At 32.7% G+C, this 17,586-nt stretch overlaps 2 protein-coding genes across 2 annotated transcripts in view; one reads left to right on the top strand and one right to left on the bottom strand.

Moving 5' to 3' along the window:
* LOC114337373 (integumentary mucin C.1-like) overlaps positions 1-17,586 on the top strand; it is a 103,702-nt gene that overhangs the window by 45,697 nt on the left and 40,419 nt on the right. The window lies entirely within an intron of this gene.
* Positions 2,787-9,695, bottom strand: LOC114337381 (58 kDa phosphoprotein-like). The gene is made up of 2 exons (XM_028287801.2): positions 9,593-9,695; positions 2,787-3,146 (listed from the first exon to the last, which is right to left on the bottom strand). Exons 1-2 carry the CDS (start codon positions 9,638-9,640, stop codon positions 2,847-2,849), a joined length of 348 nt encoding a protein of 115 aa, XP_028143602.2. The 5' UTR covers positions 9,641-9,695; the 3' UTR covers positions 2,787-2,846.

Here is a 17,586-nt window from a genome sequence, read left to right as displayed (position 1 = left end):
AGTATTCTTTCATTTTTCCTACTGTAGGTATAATTGATACTAGCCATGCAGTTTGGCCGGTTTGGAATGCTTAGTTTAAAAAAAAATAGTTGATTAAATCGAAAATGACATTTTTATAATTTTTAAAAAAAGAGCATTTTTCTTAAATAAATCTAAAAGTGTTAATATGAAAAAATGTTTCAAATATTAATTATAGGATTACTTTTACTGAAAATTTTAATTTTTTTTTTTTTTTGGTTTTGTATCATGAATACTTTTAGGTTTATTTAAAAAAATGCACTTTTTTTAATTATAAAAATGTCATTTTCGATTTAATCAAATATTTTTTCTAAACTAAGCATTCCAAACCGGTCAAATCACATGGATCGTATCGATTATATTTAAATAAAGTTAATTTCAAGTGGGAAGCTATTCATTTCTATTAGGATTGTATTGGCGAGGGTTTAATTGTTACATTTCAAAAAGAAAAAAGAAGAACGACTTTACTTTCATCATAAGCCAGTCAGTTCCTATGCAAAAAACTTCTGTCAGAGCTTATTTGAAAGGATTTTTAACGAGCTTTAAAAGATGTATATTAAGTTTTCCCAAAAAATGGCACCACATTCGAGTTATTTGAGACTGAAGGTTCTATATTTCAAGGTTCTTCGAAAATAACCATCCTTTAAAGAGCGTTATTGGGTATTTCTGACGCAAATTTCTTTGTTTTTTATTAGCCACAATTTTGTTCTGAACAATTTTTTCTATAAAATTAAATTTTTTTAAGTTATTCATGAAAAACGGTTATAAAACGTGATTTTTTTCAATGAAAAATACATAGTTTCAATCGCTAATAACTTGGAAAGTATCAAATTTGCAAAAAAATTGTATAGAACAAAATTTACTCAGAATTGGTCACTGTATAGATTTCCATAGTTATTTTGATTGACAAAATTTTCATCCCCTAGGTGGGGTTGTTTTCTCCCCCAGAGCAACAGCCCGGTTCGGCCCGATTTTGAAGAAGAGGGTCAACTTAAACCGAAATTTTCATTCAAATCTGTGTTGTTTCTCAAAGTTCCACGGTTTTACAGATTTTACCGCTGATCAGTGGTCTATAAATAATATTTGAAAATTTTAAATTTACTGATGATGTGTATTGCCTTCATTGTTGGGTGTGACATAGAGATTCATTCGCCTTAGAGTGTTTTACTATTTTGATGGTCCTTCCCTTTACCTACATTTTTTTGAGACCGCTTGGCTAAAATAACCGTTCTTCAAATATGTTACTACAACACTAAATTGTTATTAAAACCTGATCTTTTCGAACTTACTGTAAGTTATGTGTTATGATATTTTTAAATTATAGACGATGTCTCAATATATGTTCTTTATCCTCAAAAACCCTATGTTCGTTATGCTGTTTTATTAATTTATTTAATGGATGGCTTGCGTCGCAGATGGATATTTATTTATATTTATAAAGTATACAAATTATTTGAGTTACAAGAAGTTGTCCATTTTTTCTGCATTTACTCTTTAGCTGCTATTATGAAGTCTTTACGCCGCCGCAATCACAGGAAGGCGAGGGAAGTGTTTCTCATATGTAGAGGGAATCTTCCGCAGTTTGTTCTGATTTGATTAAGCGTTGCCCAAATCCCAAAATCTGTCCAGTAGACCATAATAGTGGGAATGTACTTTACTTCCCCACTCTTTTCTTCATCAGGTGCTTAAGTCAAAATTGGAATGATGTATCGCTTGGACGGATTTCAGGGGAGGTAACCTGGATCCTGGATCGGTAACGGTTGTGGATGTCGGTTGGTAACGATGTCGTTGTGGGCTGGAAATTGACGATATATCCATAATTTTGTTGTATTCTTTAACCGATGCCTGTTCGCGGTGTAGGTTAGGTGGAGCTATGTTACTAAAGGTGGGTACAGCACGGTTTAGATGAGTGTCAACCAGGTGGCTATGCCTGCTGTTCAACCACATCTGGTCAAAGTATTCGGCTACTGGATACATTAGGCTAGGAGCGGAGGATAATATATTAAGGTTGATACTGTGGACTCCCATGTAGTGCCGCAGAGTTTATGTATTATGTTGTTACGTGTTTTTAGTTTTGATGATATTTTCGTTAGGTGTTCTCTAAACGTGAGCATTCTGTCTATAGTAACTCCAAGGTATTTCGGGTAATTATTGTGTTTTAATATGTAGTTTGTTATTAATGTCTGGTTGCACCAACAAATCTTAAGCTCCAGCTTAGCCCAGCTCAGCTTATAGAGAGGGCTGCTTTAAGTTTCACTTACGTTGCACGTTGCACCACAATGTTCGATTCTTATCATTCTTATGATTCTGGCAATCCATGTCACCATGTGGCAAGCTGAAAATTGATCTAAGACTCAATAGTGAAACGCGTAGGTTCCATAAACTGAGCTTAAGGCAAGTCTTAAGCTTAAGATCTGTTGGTGCAACCAGGCATAAGATACGCCCGTATTTCTCTATTTTCCTAGCCTATTTTGAGATGAAAATCACACCACGCGTCGATTTTATGAGTCCAAGAGGATGAAATGTGCATAAGAGAATGGTGGTGGCAAAGAATACTCCATCCAACTGATGGAGTATACTTTGTTGGAGTTGGATGGAGTATTCTTTGGTGGTGGTCATAGATAAGGTATGTGGTGGTCTCTGCATCGAAACTAAATCTTAGGCTGTCTTTCTTTACCAAATAATGATATTGTACTCATAAAAACACAATTTAAAGGGAATATCCGTCGTGAATAACGTCACACAAATAAAGGAAAATAAATAAAATATTGTTTTGTTAGTGTTTCTTATTAACATCTAAATAACAAAAAAATTAACAACTAATAACCCTATTGTCCATAGCCACCATTCGCACCGCCGTTCATACCAGGCATACCGCCGTTTATACCACCGTTCATACCGCCGCTCATACCAGGCATGCCGCCGTTCATACCAGGCATGCCGCCGCCGTTCATACCAGGCATGCCGCCGCCGTTCATACCAGGCATGCCGCCGCTCATACCACCATTCATACTTCCTCCCATTCCACTATTCGGAATTCCCATGCCACCGGAAGTAGGCATGCCACCTGATTGTTGCATACCCATGCCGCCCTGTGAGCTACCCACTTGTGACTGTGCAGAATGAATCTGAAACAAATACATTCAAAGTTACTACAAATAAAATGGTATCTTTGGATCGTGAAATGATTGTGAAAAGCAATAGTTTTAAGTACCTAGGATCGGTATTACAGAGTAATGGAGAAATAGATGGAGATGCATGCAGTAGAATTAGGGCTAGATGGATGAAGTGAAAGGAAGTGAGTGGTGTGTTGTGTGATAGAAAAATTCCAATGGAGCTCAAGGGAAAATTCTATAAAACAGCCATAAGGCCGGCTATGATGTACGGAACTGAATGTTGGGCAGTGAAAAAGAAAGAGGAACAACGAATGCATGTGGCGGAAATGAGAATGCTTAGATGGATGAGTGGAGTGACAAAAAAGGATAAAATTAAAAATGAGATATTATGGAAATGAGTATATTAGTGGCATCAATTGGTGCCAAAATGAGAGAGCATAGATTAAGATGGTTTGGTCATGTTCAACGTCGAGACGCTAATCACCCAATACGAAGAATTTCTGAAGTGCAGATTCCTGAAAGGAGTAGGAGAGGAAGACCAAAAAAGATCTGGGGAGATGATTAGGCAGGACATGTTGGTAAAGGGGATTAATATTGATATGACCCAAGATAGAATTGTGTGGAGAAATGCAATTAGGGAAGGACGACCCCGCATAGGGATAAGGCAAAGAGAATGATGATGATGTATCTGAAACAAATACAATATAATATGTTAATCTATAGATATACCTAGAACGACTTGGAGTACAGTGGAACCTCGATAACTCGGATTAATCGGGACCGCGGCCGATCCGGGTTATCGAAAATCCGGGTTAGCCGAAGAATATGGTAAAAATTAATAAACTACGGTATACTTACAGATAAACTCCGTTATAATTGAAATAACATGAAATGTATATATAGGGTGTCCCAAAAGTAGTGGAACGATCGAATATTTCGCGAACTGAACATCGGATCGAAAAACTGAAAAATATGTGTTCAATCATTTTCAAAAATATATCCAATGACACCAAACACCAACCCCCACTACACCCCCTGGAGGTGGGGTAGGGGGTAACTTTAAAATCTCAAATAGAAACCCCTAGTTTTTCTTGCAGATTTGGATTCGTTACGTAAAAGTAAGCAACTTTTATTCTAAACATTTTTTCGAACTGTGGATAGATGGCGCTATAATTGGGAAAAACGATTTATCCTGATACCATAGGTAAATTATAAAAACGGTCTAATATCTCGAGAAATACACTTCCAAATGAGAAACCAAAAAACAAATTTTTAATATTTTTTGGAAACCTATCGACAAACACCAAAAATGACCCTCCAACCCACCCCCTGGAGACGGGGTGGGGGGTAAATTTAAAATTTTAAATAGCAACCCCCACTTTTTATTGCAGATTCGAATTCGTCATGAAAAATTAAGCAACATTTATTCGAAACATTTTTTAAAATTGCTGATAGATGGCGCTAATAAATCCTATTTTTCCAATTAAAGCGCCATCTATCATCAATTCTAAAAAATGTTTCGAATAAATGTTGCTTAATTTTTCATGAGGAATTCGAATCTGTAATAAAAAGTGGGGGTTGCTATTTAAGATTTTAAAGTTACCCCCCACCCCACCTCCAGGGAGTAGGTTGGAGGGTGTCCACCGTGTTTAGTGTTATTCGATAGGTTTTCGAAAAGTATTAAAAACCTTTTTTTTGATTTGTCATTTGGAAGTGTATTTCTCGAGATATTAGACCGTTTCGATAATTTACCTATGGTATCAAGATAAATTGTTTTTCTCAATTATAGCGCCATCTATCCACAGTTCGAAAAAATGTCTTGAATAAAAGTTGCTTACTTTTACGTAATGAATCCAAATCTGCAAGAAAAACTAGGGGTTTCCATTTGAGATTTTAAAGTTACCCTCCACCCCACCTCCAGGGGGTGTACTGGGGGTTGGTGTTTGGTGTCATTGGATAGATTTTTGAAAATGATTGAACACGTATTTTTCAGTTTTTCGATCCGATGTTTAGTTCGCGAAATATTCGACCGTTCCACTACTTTTGGGACACCCTGTATATGCACAGTACACATCTAAATTACGTATAGTTGTATAGAGTATAGAGTATTGTTCGTTTCTTGGTAAAAAACTCATGCGTAGACAAAAAAGCACACAAACACAAACCTATCTTAAGCACGATTACAGAAGGGAAGCGAAAAATACGACTGTACTACACACAATACGATCACAATCGGAACAATGTTACGTTATTTAAGAATAGTGGAGACTAGGACAATTGTTTAAAAAAGATTTTGTTAAATAGTCTTTTAGTCTTTTTTGAACAATGCTAAGACAGTTTGAAATAAATAAAGGAATACAGGTGCCTGTTGTTTCCGATAATCCGAGACAATGAACGTCGCTCTGCCGCCGTGTGCCATGAGTCATTTTTACTATCTTATACTTCAAATTACACAAATACACATTATCTCCCAAATATTATATTACATACATTTTTATTGTTGAAATGTTTGTCTGATGAAAATCGGTCCGGGTTAGCCGGACTTCCGGGTTATAGGAGGCCGACTTATCGGGGTTCCACTGTATAAGAAATTCAATATAGTGAAGAGGTCTTACCGTTTTTTGTAACAAAATTTAAAACTAAACATTTACTAAATTAAAAGAGTGCAAAGGTATGAGACTAAAATGTTTTGTCTAGAAAAGTATATTTTGGAGAAAAAAAAATGGAAAAACAGACACGCTGTGATTTATAATTAAGGCTTATTTTTAATACATTGAAAGTATTCAAGTTCAGGTTTGTACATTTTTAAAGTTGAAATCTTTGAAGGAAGTTTGAAGGAATTTCGATAATGAGGATTGAACACATTTATTTTGTATTTTCATATAATACGCTAATCTTTGAATCTAGAAGCCTTTTTTCTGCATACTATGTATTGGTATGTTACTTGTTAAAATCTTTTATTTTCATTTAGATCTAGAACGTTATTCTAATTCTTTTTTGGCTAGGCTACGTTATGGTAGGGGAGCCCAAGCGGGGATTTTTGCAGTTACTCGAGCGCGTCAGATTAGTATATGGGAGAAACCTGGTACTCTGCAGATGTACCTCTACCATATATTGGCTCTTAACACAGGGGAGTTCGTTAAGGGGGGCCCGAAAAAAAAAATCTATCCTTAAAAAAACTCGAAATTGTCAGATTAAGATACGGTAAGTTAAGTACATGCAAAAGAGTGTATATTTCAAAAATCTGACGATTTGAAAGTGGTAAGGAAATGGGTGAGTCCCAAAGTTTCACAAGAAAAAAGCGAATAATTCGCGAAATGATTGACAGATCGAAAAACTAAAAAATATGTGCTCAATATTTTTTTAAAATCTATCGAATGATACCAAACACGACTTCCCACGGAGAGGGGTGGGGGTAAATTTAATATTTTAAATACGAGTCCCGCGATATTTCGCGAAATGAACATCAGATCGAAAAACTGTAAAATACACTGATACAATATTTTTGAAAAATCTATCGAATGGCATCAAACACGACCCCCCATGGACGTGGGGTGGGGGGTTACTTTAAAATCTTAAATAGGAGCCCTAATTTTTTATTGCAGATTTGGATTCCTTACGTAAAAATAAGTAACTTTTATTCGAAACATTTTTTCGAATTATCGATAGATGGCGTTATAATCGAAAAAAACGATTGTTGGAAATGGAAAATTAAATTAAAAAATGGCAAGCCCCACTAAAATGGAAAACTTTACTTAACTTTTTTTAGTTTTAGGACCTACTCTTTACAACCCAATAGGTCCCCAAAGCGCTTGAGTGACTGCACATTTAGCATACTTTGCTCCCCTACCATTACGGATAGTTAGTTTAAAGACAATTGTTGCACCGAAAGTGATATATTTGCCTTTTTTCCTTTAAATTTTTTGTTTTTGTACCGGGAACCAAAGATTTTCACCTCGCAATTTTTAGAGAATGGATCGATTTGCTTGAAAATTTTAGAATAAGTAGTGAATAGTCCAAGCATCAAAATCTATATGATTCCGAAAGGAGCTTCTACCTTGGGGGTGGCTGCCACCCATCTCGGGGGTGGAAATTTTTTATTATATTTTGACTGCAAAAGTTGATAAAAACATTCATTCTAAGCAAAACATGTTCTATACATTTTTTTAATAAAATTAATAATTTTTGATTTATTCGCTATCGAAAGTGTTAGCTTTGTATAGAAAAAATCAATGTTTTTCGATATACTTACTCATTTACTATTCACTCAATTTTTGCCGTAGAAAACATTTTTTCATACCAAGTTCTTGCGAATTAAATAACCTACAATTTTATATTAAAGATTTTTTCGTATCTCTGATGCTAATCTTTCTATTCTGAAGAAAATGGCATTTTTTATCAAACTACAAAAATTTGTTACTCACTTTTAACTTCAGTTTTTAAAAAAACTGATCATTCTAAGCCAGTCAAACTTCTAGAATCTATTAATAATACACAAATAAATAAGAATGCATAAGTTCAATGACTAAAAACACCGCTAACTTACATTATTATGCTACCAACTGGATTTCTCCTTTTTTTTTCAAAAAAATATATTGATTTTTTAACCGTAACTTTTTTGTTTTTTATCTTAAAAAGTTTGGTATAAAATAATTTTGTATGTTTTTACAGGATATATAAGCCTATTAATATTAAATACTTTTAAAATCCTCAGTCGCAAAAAGAGGTGACTTTGAAAGGGTTGGTAAAGGTGGTTTTTGCATGTTATTCCAAGTTTTAATTATCAATAGCTCACTCAATTTCTGCCGTAGAAAAAATTCTTGCAAACCAAGTTTTTGAGAATGAAATAAGCTACAATTTCATATTTAAACATTTTTTCGCATCTCTGATAATATTCTTGCTATTCTGAAGGAAAGGCCAATTTTTCCAAACTACAAATATTCGTTATTCGCTTTTAACATTTTTTTAAATTAATCATTATAAGCAGGTCAAACTTCTACAACCTATTAATAATACATAAATAAATAAAACCAAATAAGGTCAGTGACTAATTTTAATTAGGGTGGTGACTGAGGGGTTGCTTGCGATCACTTTTTCGCTGAAAAAAAAATAGGGACTGACATTCTTTTCATTGTAAGTCACTTCAGTTTTAAACTAGACTTTTTTTATTTCTGGAGATAGATATTTTTAAGTACTTTAAATTAGTTTGAACAAGTTGTCCTCAAAAAATGCATAGTTTTTCCGTATTTTGACTTTGAAACTACAATATTTAGCATTTGACGAAGAAGGGGCAACATATAATAAAGTATAGCTTGATTACTATTGGTCTTAAAGAAAAATTAAAAAAAAAAAACGGTTTTGTTTATTTTTTCAAAAGGTACATTTTTGTTAAGTAAAGTTGTTTTGATAAAACGAAAACTTTTGGAGTTTTTATTAGCAGAAAACTTATTAAAAACATTGATTTTTTTTATATAAAACTAACACTTTCGATAGCGAATAAAGCGAAAACTATCAATTTTATCAAAAAAATGTATAGAACGTTTTTTGCTTAGAATGAACGTTTTTACCAACTTTTGCCACCCCCGAGATGGGATGGCAACCACCCCTATGGTAAAAGCGCCTTTCCGCATGAAGATTTTGATCCTTGGACTATCCACTACTTAATCCCAAATTTTCAAGCAAATCGATCCATTCTGTAAAAATTGCGATTTTGTCCTATTTTAAGCTTCATTACTTGGACTATTAAGGTAAATTGAAAATGGTTAAGTAAGATTATAGAATATTATTTTCATAATATGATTACCAAGTCCCTTTAACCTTACTTAAACATTTAAAAATATGTGGTGGATTTTACAAAATTGTTCAAAATATTTCGATAAAAACTGGCTTATCGAAAAAGTACTAAGAGGCAAAAAGTTTTAAAAACATTATATTTAACTGATGATACCACAATAATAACTTAATTGAAACGTACACAAATATTTGAGAGGTTTAAAGAAACAAAACCCCCATAAAATTTTTATGGGGTGCACAAATTTCACTGTTATGTTTTAAAGATGTTCCTGCCATAAGAATGCCATATGTCCATTTTCAATAAAAAGTCTAATAGTTTTCGATATATTGGAAAAACTCATTTTTCTTTTTGTAGCTTCAAAGGGCTGTAACTTTTTTATGTGCACATTTGTACTAATGTAAGTTAGATTCAATCGAGCTATTTTTGGCCCCATAATATGTGATTTAATTTATGACGTGCCTTTTGTTACACCCTGTATATATTAATATATCAAAGAAAATTAGTCGATGGATTAAGACAAAATTGAAAAATACTGCTTTAAAGCAGATAGAAAAATAAAAGCTGGAATAATAAATAAAGCATAAAACCACAATGGATTTCCAGAAGTTAAAATAAAATAGAAACAAATAGTTTTTCTATATTTTGGGGTAAAAAATTAACCAACCTGTACAAATACCATAAGGGCTGCAACCAGAACTGCACATTTCATCATATTGAATATTGCTCTTTTTGTTACTGTGTTACTGTTTTGTGTAAAGTTTATTGCATTTCTGGTGATACATTTGAGTTTATATATGAATATATTTTGGTAATTAGTTATGTCATACTTTACTATTAAAGAATTAACTATTTGCCAAAAATTTGATAATTGTAATAATAGTAGGTACTGACTATAAACTTTAAAATGTGATGATTATAATATAGAAATGTTACAGGATGTAGTATATTTTATTAATTTGTTTTTGCAATCTGATATAGATTTTTTAGTTATATTGCGTAATAAAATACGCATGTTTGGTTATCGATCAAAAAACTACAGAAAATATGAAAACTATTTGAAACTTGTGTTTCTTGTGAAACTTGTGTATGAGTTTCTTTTTCTCTAACTTCTCCTGCTATTTTGAAGCATGTGTCAATTTTAAAGCCGGTTCTCGCGTTAGTCGTTAGACGTTCTATTACTCATCTTCCATTTATATTTTTGGTCTACTGGTTAAATTTTTTCTATGTAAATATGCTTCTATAGTTTTATTTTAGTTTCCTTACTTCGTAAGGAAACATACATTCTGTGTGACTTTACCTCTATAATTACCTTTTCCATAAGGCTTTCATAATTACCTTTTCCATAAGTTTTTATCTTATATTATACCTATGAATATTAATTATTTCCATCAGGGATATACAGGGTGTCCCCGAAAATAATGCGTTCCTTTATAGGAACTTAACGTTATAGGTTCCTTATCGTTCCCCGATAAGGTATGGATATAATACACAATTTAGAACAAAAAAGTCCTATAACATTTTTTTCAAAAAATTTTTTATATTTCACACATTTTTATATATTGTTTTCGTTAATGTTTCGTTTCGAATGTTAAAACGTGTCAACACGTTTTAACATTCATATAAGTGAATTTTTATTTTCATAAATTTTAATGACAAGGCAACGTAGTCTAGAAGAACTTGCTGTGACTGTGGAAATTTAACCTAATAGCCCCTTGTTTATTTACTTTGAGGTGTAATTTTTGGGGTTGTTGACGTCGTAGGTACCTACCTGCAAAATAATGAATATGGGTTTGGTTGATATTTACATTAACTTACCTACCAGATACAACTGACCTACAAACCTACTTTTTTAATCTTTAGATTTTTGAGTTGCGCGTTGTTGAAAGACTTCAATTTGCATATCAAAATGTATTTTCGTTTTTTTGGCCAAACGGCTGAATTTAGAAAAAAAATGTTAAAAGACTTTTTTACCCTACATTGTGCCTTCTACCTATACCTTTAAGGAACGCACTATTTTAGGGACACCCTGTATTATTATTACCTCCAAGCGTTTTGCACCAGGCATTCTTTGGTCTTTCTCTTCTACTCTGTCCAGCAACTTGCAAGTCAACAATTCTTAAGCTGGAATCCCATGGAACGTGGCGTGGTACGCCAAGAGAGATAGAAAATATCTAAGAGAAAAATTTAAAAACTAAAGACGGGAATCAACGTAATGTAAAATAGCATTATTTCCCTCAAAGTTGGTGATTTACCATCCTTGGGCTCAGTGACGGTTTAAGGCATCATGGGGACCTAGGCGGCCATAAGAAGTAGGCCGCTTTATATCGATCATTTACTTAAAACAAATTTACAGATATTTATGTTGTTTTGGAAAGTAGTTACTCCAAAAATAAAGTACGACAATGTAAAAAAGATCATTTTTCTTTTTTTACATTTCGCAACAACTTCTCATTAATATTCCATAGCTAATATCTATGCCAAAGAAAAAAAGGGATATTGTGTCGATATGTGATTTTGCCCTGGGTATGAGTGCCACCCCTTCGGGGGCGAAAAAACATACATTCAGCATAATGGATAACTGATTAATTCCAAGTAACTTTTGTTCTATCGAGTTTTTTCACTAAATCAATTCTTTTTAAGTTATTTGCGAGTGAATATGTTCATTTTTCAACAATTTTAGACGGTTTTTCGCAAATAACTCCCAAAATTAAGTATTTTATCGAAAAAATATTCTTAGAAAAAATATAGCGTATACAAAGTTTAAAAAATGGTGTATGTATGAAGTATGTAGACCCAGTATAAGCAGAACTGGAGCTAATGAAAAGTAGATTCTTATTCGACAAATTCCAAATCAAATATTTCAACGTAAATTACCAAAAAATGAAGCACTTCTCGGTGAAAAATCATCACAACTTTTTTAACGTGTTAACAAAGTTTTATTTTTTTAAACAAGTTTCAAGTATCAAAATTAAGCAAGTAGAGCTTAAAATGATTCCTTTTTTTTTTGGCACAAAAATGTGGAAATTTATGAAAATCTTGAAAAAACTTATAAGTATATTATTTATATGATCTGTAAGTTTCACCGGTTCACAGTGCTTTCAAAACATTGGGATTTAAAGTAAAACAAATTTTTGAAATTTTGAAGAAAAAATGTCTTTTTTTTTTCAAAATAACTTAAAAATTATTATTAGTGGTACCAAAAATCTTAAAGAGTAAAAAATATAGGTTTTAATTTTCTGAATATTTCAGATTTTTGCTTTTTTGGAAGATAAAAATTGGTTAAGATATGATTGTTCAAAATTTGCATGCCCTGGGTAGAGAATTTTTCATTTATTAAAAATTAATAAATGAAAATTTTCTATTCTTGTGGGATCGGTACTTACCGGAGGGTCCGCGGACGTTGGGATACAATTAGCGTCTCTTTGCAAAAACAATGACGACTTTGCTAAGTAACAAGACATTTACTCAACACACACACTACCCACTACACTGGGTACCTGATTGGAAAAATCCACTGTACCATACCAATGGCCATTAGTTGTCGAGGCATTATAAGCCAAATAAAAAAAATTGCATACACTCGTGATTAGTGACTTGTTCAAGCCCTTTCTACTACAGCCCTTTTATAAATAAACACTTTATACCGATAAAACTTACAGAGCATATAAACAATACATAAGTAAAGTAGCTTGTGAAGCGGTAAGGATTAATTTATTTTGTGATTAGGGGGTTATTTTCACCAGTTTTTTTTTACCCAAAAATGGGATCAACTTTATTCTGAGCGTATCTTGCTTAGTCTTTATGATAGAAATTAAAAAAAAAAAACAAGAATACTTCATGCATTTTTAAAACATTTAAACAAGTTATGATGAGTTTTCCATGAAAAGTGCTTAATTTTTTGATTATTTCATGTTGAACTATTCGATTTGGAATTTGACGAATAAGAACCTACTTTTCATTAGCTACAATTCTGCTTCTACTGGGTCTACAGACTGCACACATACACCATTTTTTCAATTATTTAAAAGCTATATTTTTGCTAAGAATATTTTTTCGATAAAATACTTACTTTTTGAGTTATTTGCAAAAAACCGTCTAAAAACGTGTTATTTTTTGTTGAAAAATGAAGATATTCACTTGCAAATAACTCGAAATGTATTGACTTGATGAAAAAACTCTATTGAACAAAAGTTGCTTAGTCAACACTAAGTGTTTATACACTTCCGGACGTATTTTGACGGTATATTTCTTCACCCTCGAGGAGGGGTGGACTCAACCGTAGAGCAAAAACACACATTGGCACAATATCACTTTTTTATTTGACATTTTAGCTATGCTTATACCAAATTTCATGTCAATCCAAACTCTTGTTTCAAATCCAAAGTTTCTTTAAAATCCGGAGGTTTTGCAATATTTTACCGTGAGTGAATGGACTATAAGGCCCATCGGTGGGTAGAAATTGAAAAAAAACGTACCATACCAAAATAATTACCAGCTTTTATCAAAATTTGCTTGCAAAATTGATTACCAAATTGAGGGAATGATTAGAACATGGAATATAAAAATGCTTTTGAAAATAACTGCTTAATTTGTCTTGTATTTAAGTCGGTTGTATTTTTCTGATATTTGACAAAAGACAAATCAAAAAACTGAGTTTGATTGGAAATCATAAATTAACCATTTTCTTTTTTTTTTGTCTCAGTTAGCCCTATTTGATTTTTTTAACATTTAATTTTTTTAACATTTAATTTTTTTTTAAATAACTGCTTAAATAATTAAATATTAATTAATGCATTTGTGTGGGATGCGGGCCCCATCAAGTGCCCGGGCCCTAGGCGGCCGCCTAGTCCGTCTAATGGTTAATCCGGCACTGCTTGGGCTAGGATCGAACCCTCTATTTATGGCCGGCGTAGATCGACGTGACATGGTTTGTCGGTAAATGAACACGCTTCAAATTAAGTCAGAAGCTGATATAGACTAGATACGTACTCCTCCAACCCTTCAGATTCGGCTAGGGACTGGTACGGTCAGTGCCGTGGTAATTTTACCATGGAGTGGTCTACCGACAAAACGTTGAAAGTTTTATCATGTATGAATTAACTAACTTACTAAAATATTTATCGCCATCACTAGTGGTGTACCCACGATACTCAAGGGGACACGTTCCATCAAAATAGACCTACTGAATTTATCAAAAAGTAAATTTTTATTCATTTCACAGTAAAGTGGGGATCCAACTGTGCTCCCTTTTCTCTTCATTTATTTTTATCTTCAATCTATTTTCTATTTATCTTTGCCGACGTGAACTGGCAAAGAGCGCTACGCCACGTTCCATAGGATGGTTATAATTTTAACGTAGCCTCACCTGGTGCCACTCAAACACTTTTTTACTAGAGCTTCACGATACGATGCAATATCGATACTTTTATTGAATATTATATTTGTTATTCCAATGAAGTATCATATCGGGTATCGATATCGGCAATACTTACTTATAAAAATATCGTATTGATATAGATTTCGATACGATATCGATACAATACTCGATAAAATATCGACATAAAAAGGATTAGATTAATATATAAAGAAACTAATTTTTATTCATTTATCACTATCTATATTGAAAAAATCTTTTAAAATATACAAGTAATAGGATAAATTACATTGTAGCCTCACAAATATTATTCTTTAAAGAGCTCTTCATCCATCTGTTCACTTTTTTCTTTTAAAGAGCCATCTTTTATTCGTTAGTATCAACGCTGCTGGTACTAACTAAAAAAGCCGCTCGACTGGTACGGACGTTGTCGCCAACTGAGATAAAACGGGGAAAACACTACTGTTCCACGTCTTGGAAATTGCAAGTAGTTTTCAATTTTCTTTTATAAAAACATCGATAATAATCTGATAATTTTAAAAATAAAATATCGAAATTGGTTGACTTATTGGGTTCATCGTCCTTTTCTTTCGCACTAATGGAAAATATATGCGCTTGTGCGTTTTAACTCTTATATGTAATATTTTAACTGTATAATAGTCCTTATGCAGCACTCACGTGGCGTTTTTTTTTCGATATCAATATTCTCAATAATATCGAGACAAGGGTATCAACAATACAAGATAGTCCAGGGCGCATCTGTTTTGAGAGGTGACTTATATATTTTTTCAGAAATTGCTTGGAATTAACTCATAATAATAATTGAGTTTTCCTCCCACTCAAAAAGGTCCGGAACATTGTTTAAATAATCAAAATGTCAAAAAATGAAGGAAAAATTCGAGTTTTTTCTTGGTTTTTGGAGTATAACTTCAAAAGTATTCACTTTCGAGAAAAGTTGCACTAATATAAAAGTTGCGTATTAAATTTGCTATAATATCTTCTTCAGGTTCCTTCCGCTATCGGAGGTTGGAAATCATCATCGCTATTTTAATTTTATTTGCCGCACTTCTGAATAATTCTAATGAGCTGCAACCGAACCACTCTCTCAAATTTCTTAGCCAGGATATTTTGCGTCGTCCTGGGTTTCTCTTCCCTTGTATCTTCCCTTGCATAATTAACCTAAGTAATACGTACTTCTCGCCCCTCATTATATGACCCACATATTGAATCTTTCTAATTTTAACAGTTTTTATGACTTCACATTCTTTCTTCATTCTTTGTAACACCACATCTCACATTAGTTAAGTTAGTTAAGTTATTAAAATCTCACCAATCTCATATTAGTTACTGTTTTTAGTCCACGATATTCCGTGGATTCTCCTGTAGCACCACATCTCAACGAAGTTTAATTTTTTGATTTTGAGACTGTTTTATTGTCCACGCTTCCATGCCGTATAGTAAAGTAGAAAAAACGTAACAACATAGCATTCTTGTGCGGATCTTCTTGTGCGAAGTTCTTCAATTTTATGAATGTGTTTCTTGCCATTTTTATTCTAGATCTGATTTCTTTTGTTTGATCTCCATTTTCGGTTAGACTCGTTCCAAATATTTATATGTTGTTACTCTTTCGATCGTTGTATTATTGATGATCAGGTTATCTACATTTTGTGGTTTTTTGAGAATATCATTGATTTCGTTTTCTTGAGATTCATTTGCAGTCGGTACTTTTCACATGCATTGTATACATGTTGTATTATGTACTGTAAATCTTCAATGTCACTTGCAAATATGACCGTATCGTCCGCATATCTAATATTATTAATGCTATTTCCGTTGACCAAAATACCTTCCACAATGTCCAATAAAGCTTCTTGAAATATCACTTCACTGTAGACGTTGAATAAGAGTGGTGAAAGTATGCACCCTTGTCGAACTCCTCTAAGTATACTATAGGATGCTATAATATAGGATTTGTTAAAAATTTTAAAAATTGTCACTCTTGTTGCAAAATAGCAATAATTGCGAAAAAGCCATAAAAAAACAATTATTTGCATTTTACGTCTTTCAGCCATTTATGCTACAAGTAGGACCTTCATATTTTATCCAGAAAAACTTTGTGTTATATTAAAACAATACTGTAAATTTCATTAACGATCGGTTCAATAAATTGTGCAAAATAAATTTTGCAATCCAGCCTTCGCAAAAAAAAATATTTTTTCAAAATGTTGCAGGATTGAAAATAAACCAGATAGTAAGTTGAAATTTTTTTCACATATAGAAGAATACTGTATCTTTCATTTTCAATTTGTAAAATTAAAATCGGTTAACTACCACGGCGTCAGGAATTTTTTTAAATAAACATTAATTTTTGGTGCTACGCGCAGGACAGCGGTGTTCGATTCTCACAAGTTGATTTCCACCAAAATGTCTTCCAAGCTTTATCTAATATATGATTTTCGTACTCTATATTTTGTTGTATTTTAATATTTTAATTCCACAAAAATCAAACTAATTTGATTATTGTTTGTGCAATATATTATTTAAACAATTGCATATGTTTAAAAATAATAAACTTATATTCTCTAAGTTAAAATATATGAACAAAGAAAGTTTTTGCTAAAAGAATTGTAATTTCAAAGGACAGCGTATGTGTTTTTATTTTGCAATAAACACATTTATTTATTTATATCTACGCCAGTCAATGGGAGCAAGAATTGGATATCACCTCCTAATTCTATCCTACTGCATGGATTTTAATGAAATTTTGGGCCTACCCTCTACTTATCTCCTAATTCAAAGTCTACCCTATGCTGATGTGTACTTCTATCTTGGGGGTGGTTCCCACCATGTATTGTATCGGTATTGTATTGATTTTTGATACAATAATATAATATACAATATATATCGTGAAGCTCTATTTTTTACCCTTTTTTACCCTTTTACCTATTTCACTTTAGTCATTCGTCTGTCTAAACCTTATCACTTCCCCACATACATTTGTTTTTTCCTTTGACACACAATACACCACTCGTCATCACTTCGATTTTACCTTTCATGCTAAGCTGAAAGATTCTGGTACCGGTCTCTTCTAAGAACACAGCTTCGTTAGTCTTCATCGTTGTTCAGTGTAGCATTCTTCTATGCAACGATATCTTAAAGTATGGCAAGATGCTTTAATAACACTATAGGGCGAAACCAACATATTAACACTCAGATGAAATCAAGGATTGATAAAGCCAGTGTAAGAATAATAATGACATAATATATATCAGAAACAAGATCAC

The sequence above is a fragment of the Diabrotica virgifera genome, chromosome 2 (genome assembly GCF_917563875.1).
Source record: "Diabrotica virgifera virgifera chromosome 2, PGI_DIABVI_V3a".
Classification (NCBI taxonomy): domain Eukaryota; kingdom Metazoa; phylum Arthropoda; class Insecta; order Coleoptera; family Chrysomelidae; genus Diabrotica; species Diabrotica virgifera.
The sequence above is the reverse complement of the archived record's forward strand: the minus strand, read 5'-3'. Positions and strand labels throughout refer to the sequence as shown.

What these genes read in the sequence shown, in the direction of transcription:
- LOC114337381 (XM_028287801.2), bottom strand. Translation starts at nt 9,640, where the DNA reads ATGATGAAATGTGCAGTTCTGGTTGCAGCCCTTATGGTATTTGTACAG. An exon ending in CCCTTATGGTATTTGTACAG is followed by an intron (nt 3,147 to 9,592) that starts GTTGGTTAATTT and finishes TATTTGTTTCAG; the next exon opens with ATTCATTCTGCACAGTCACA.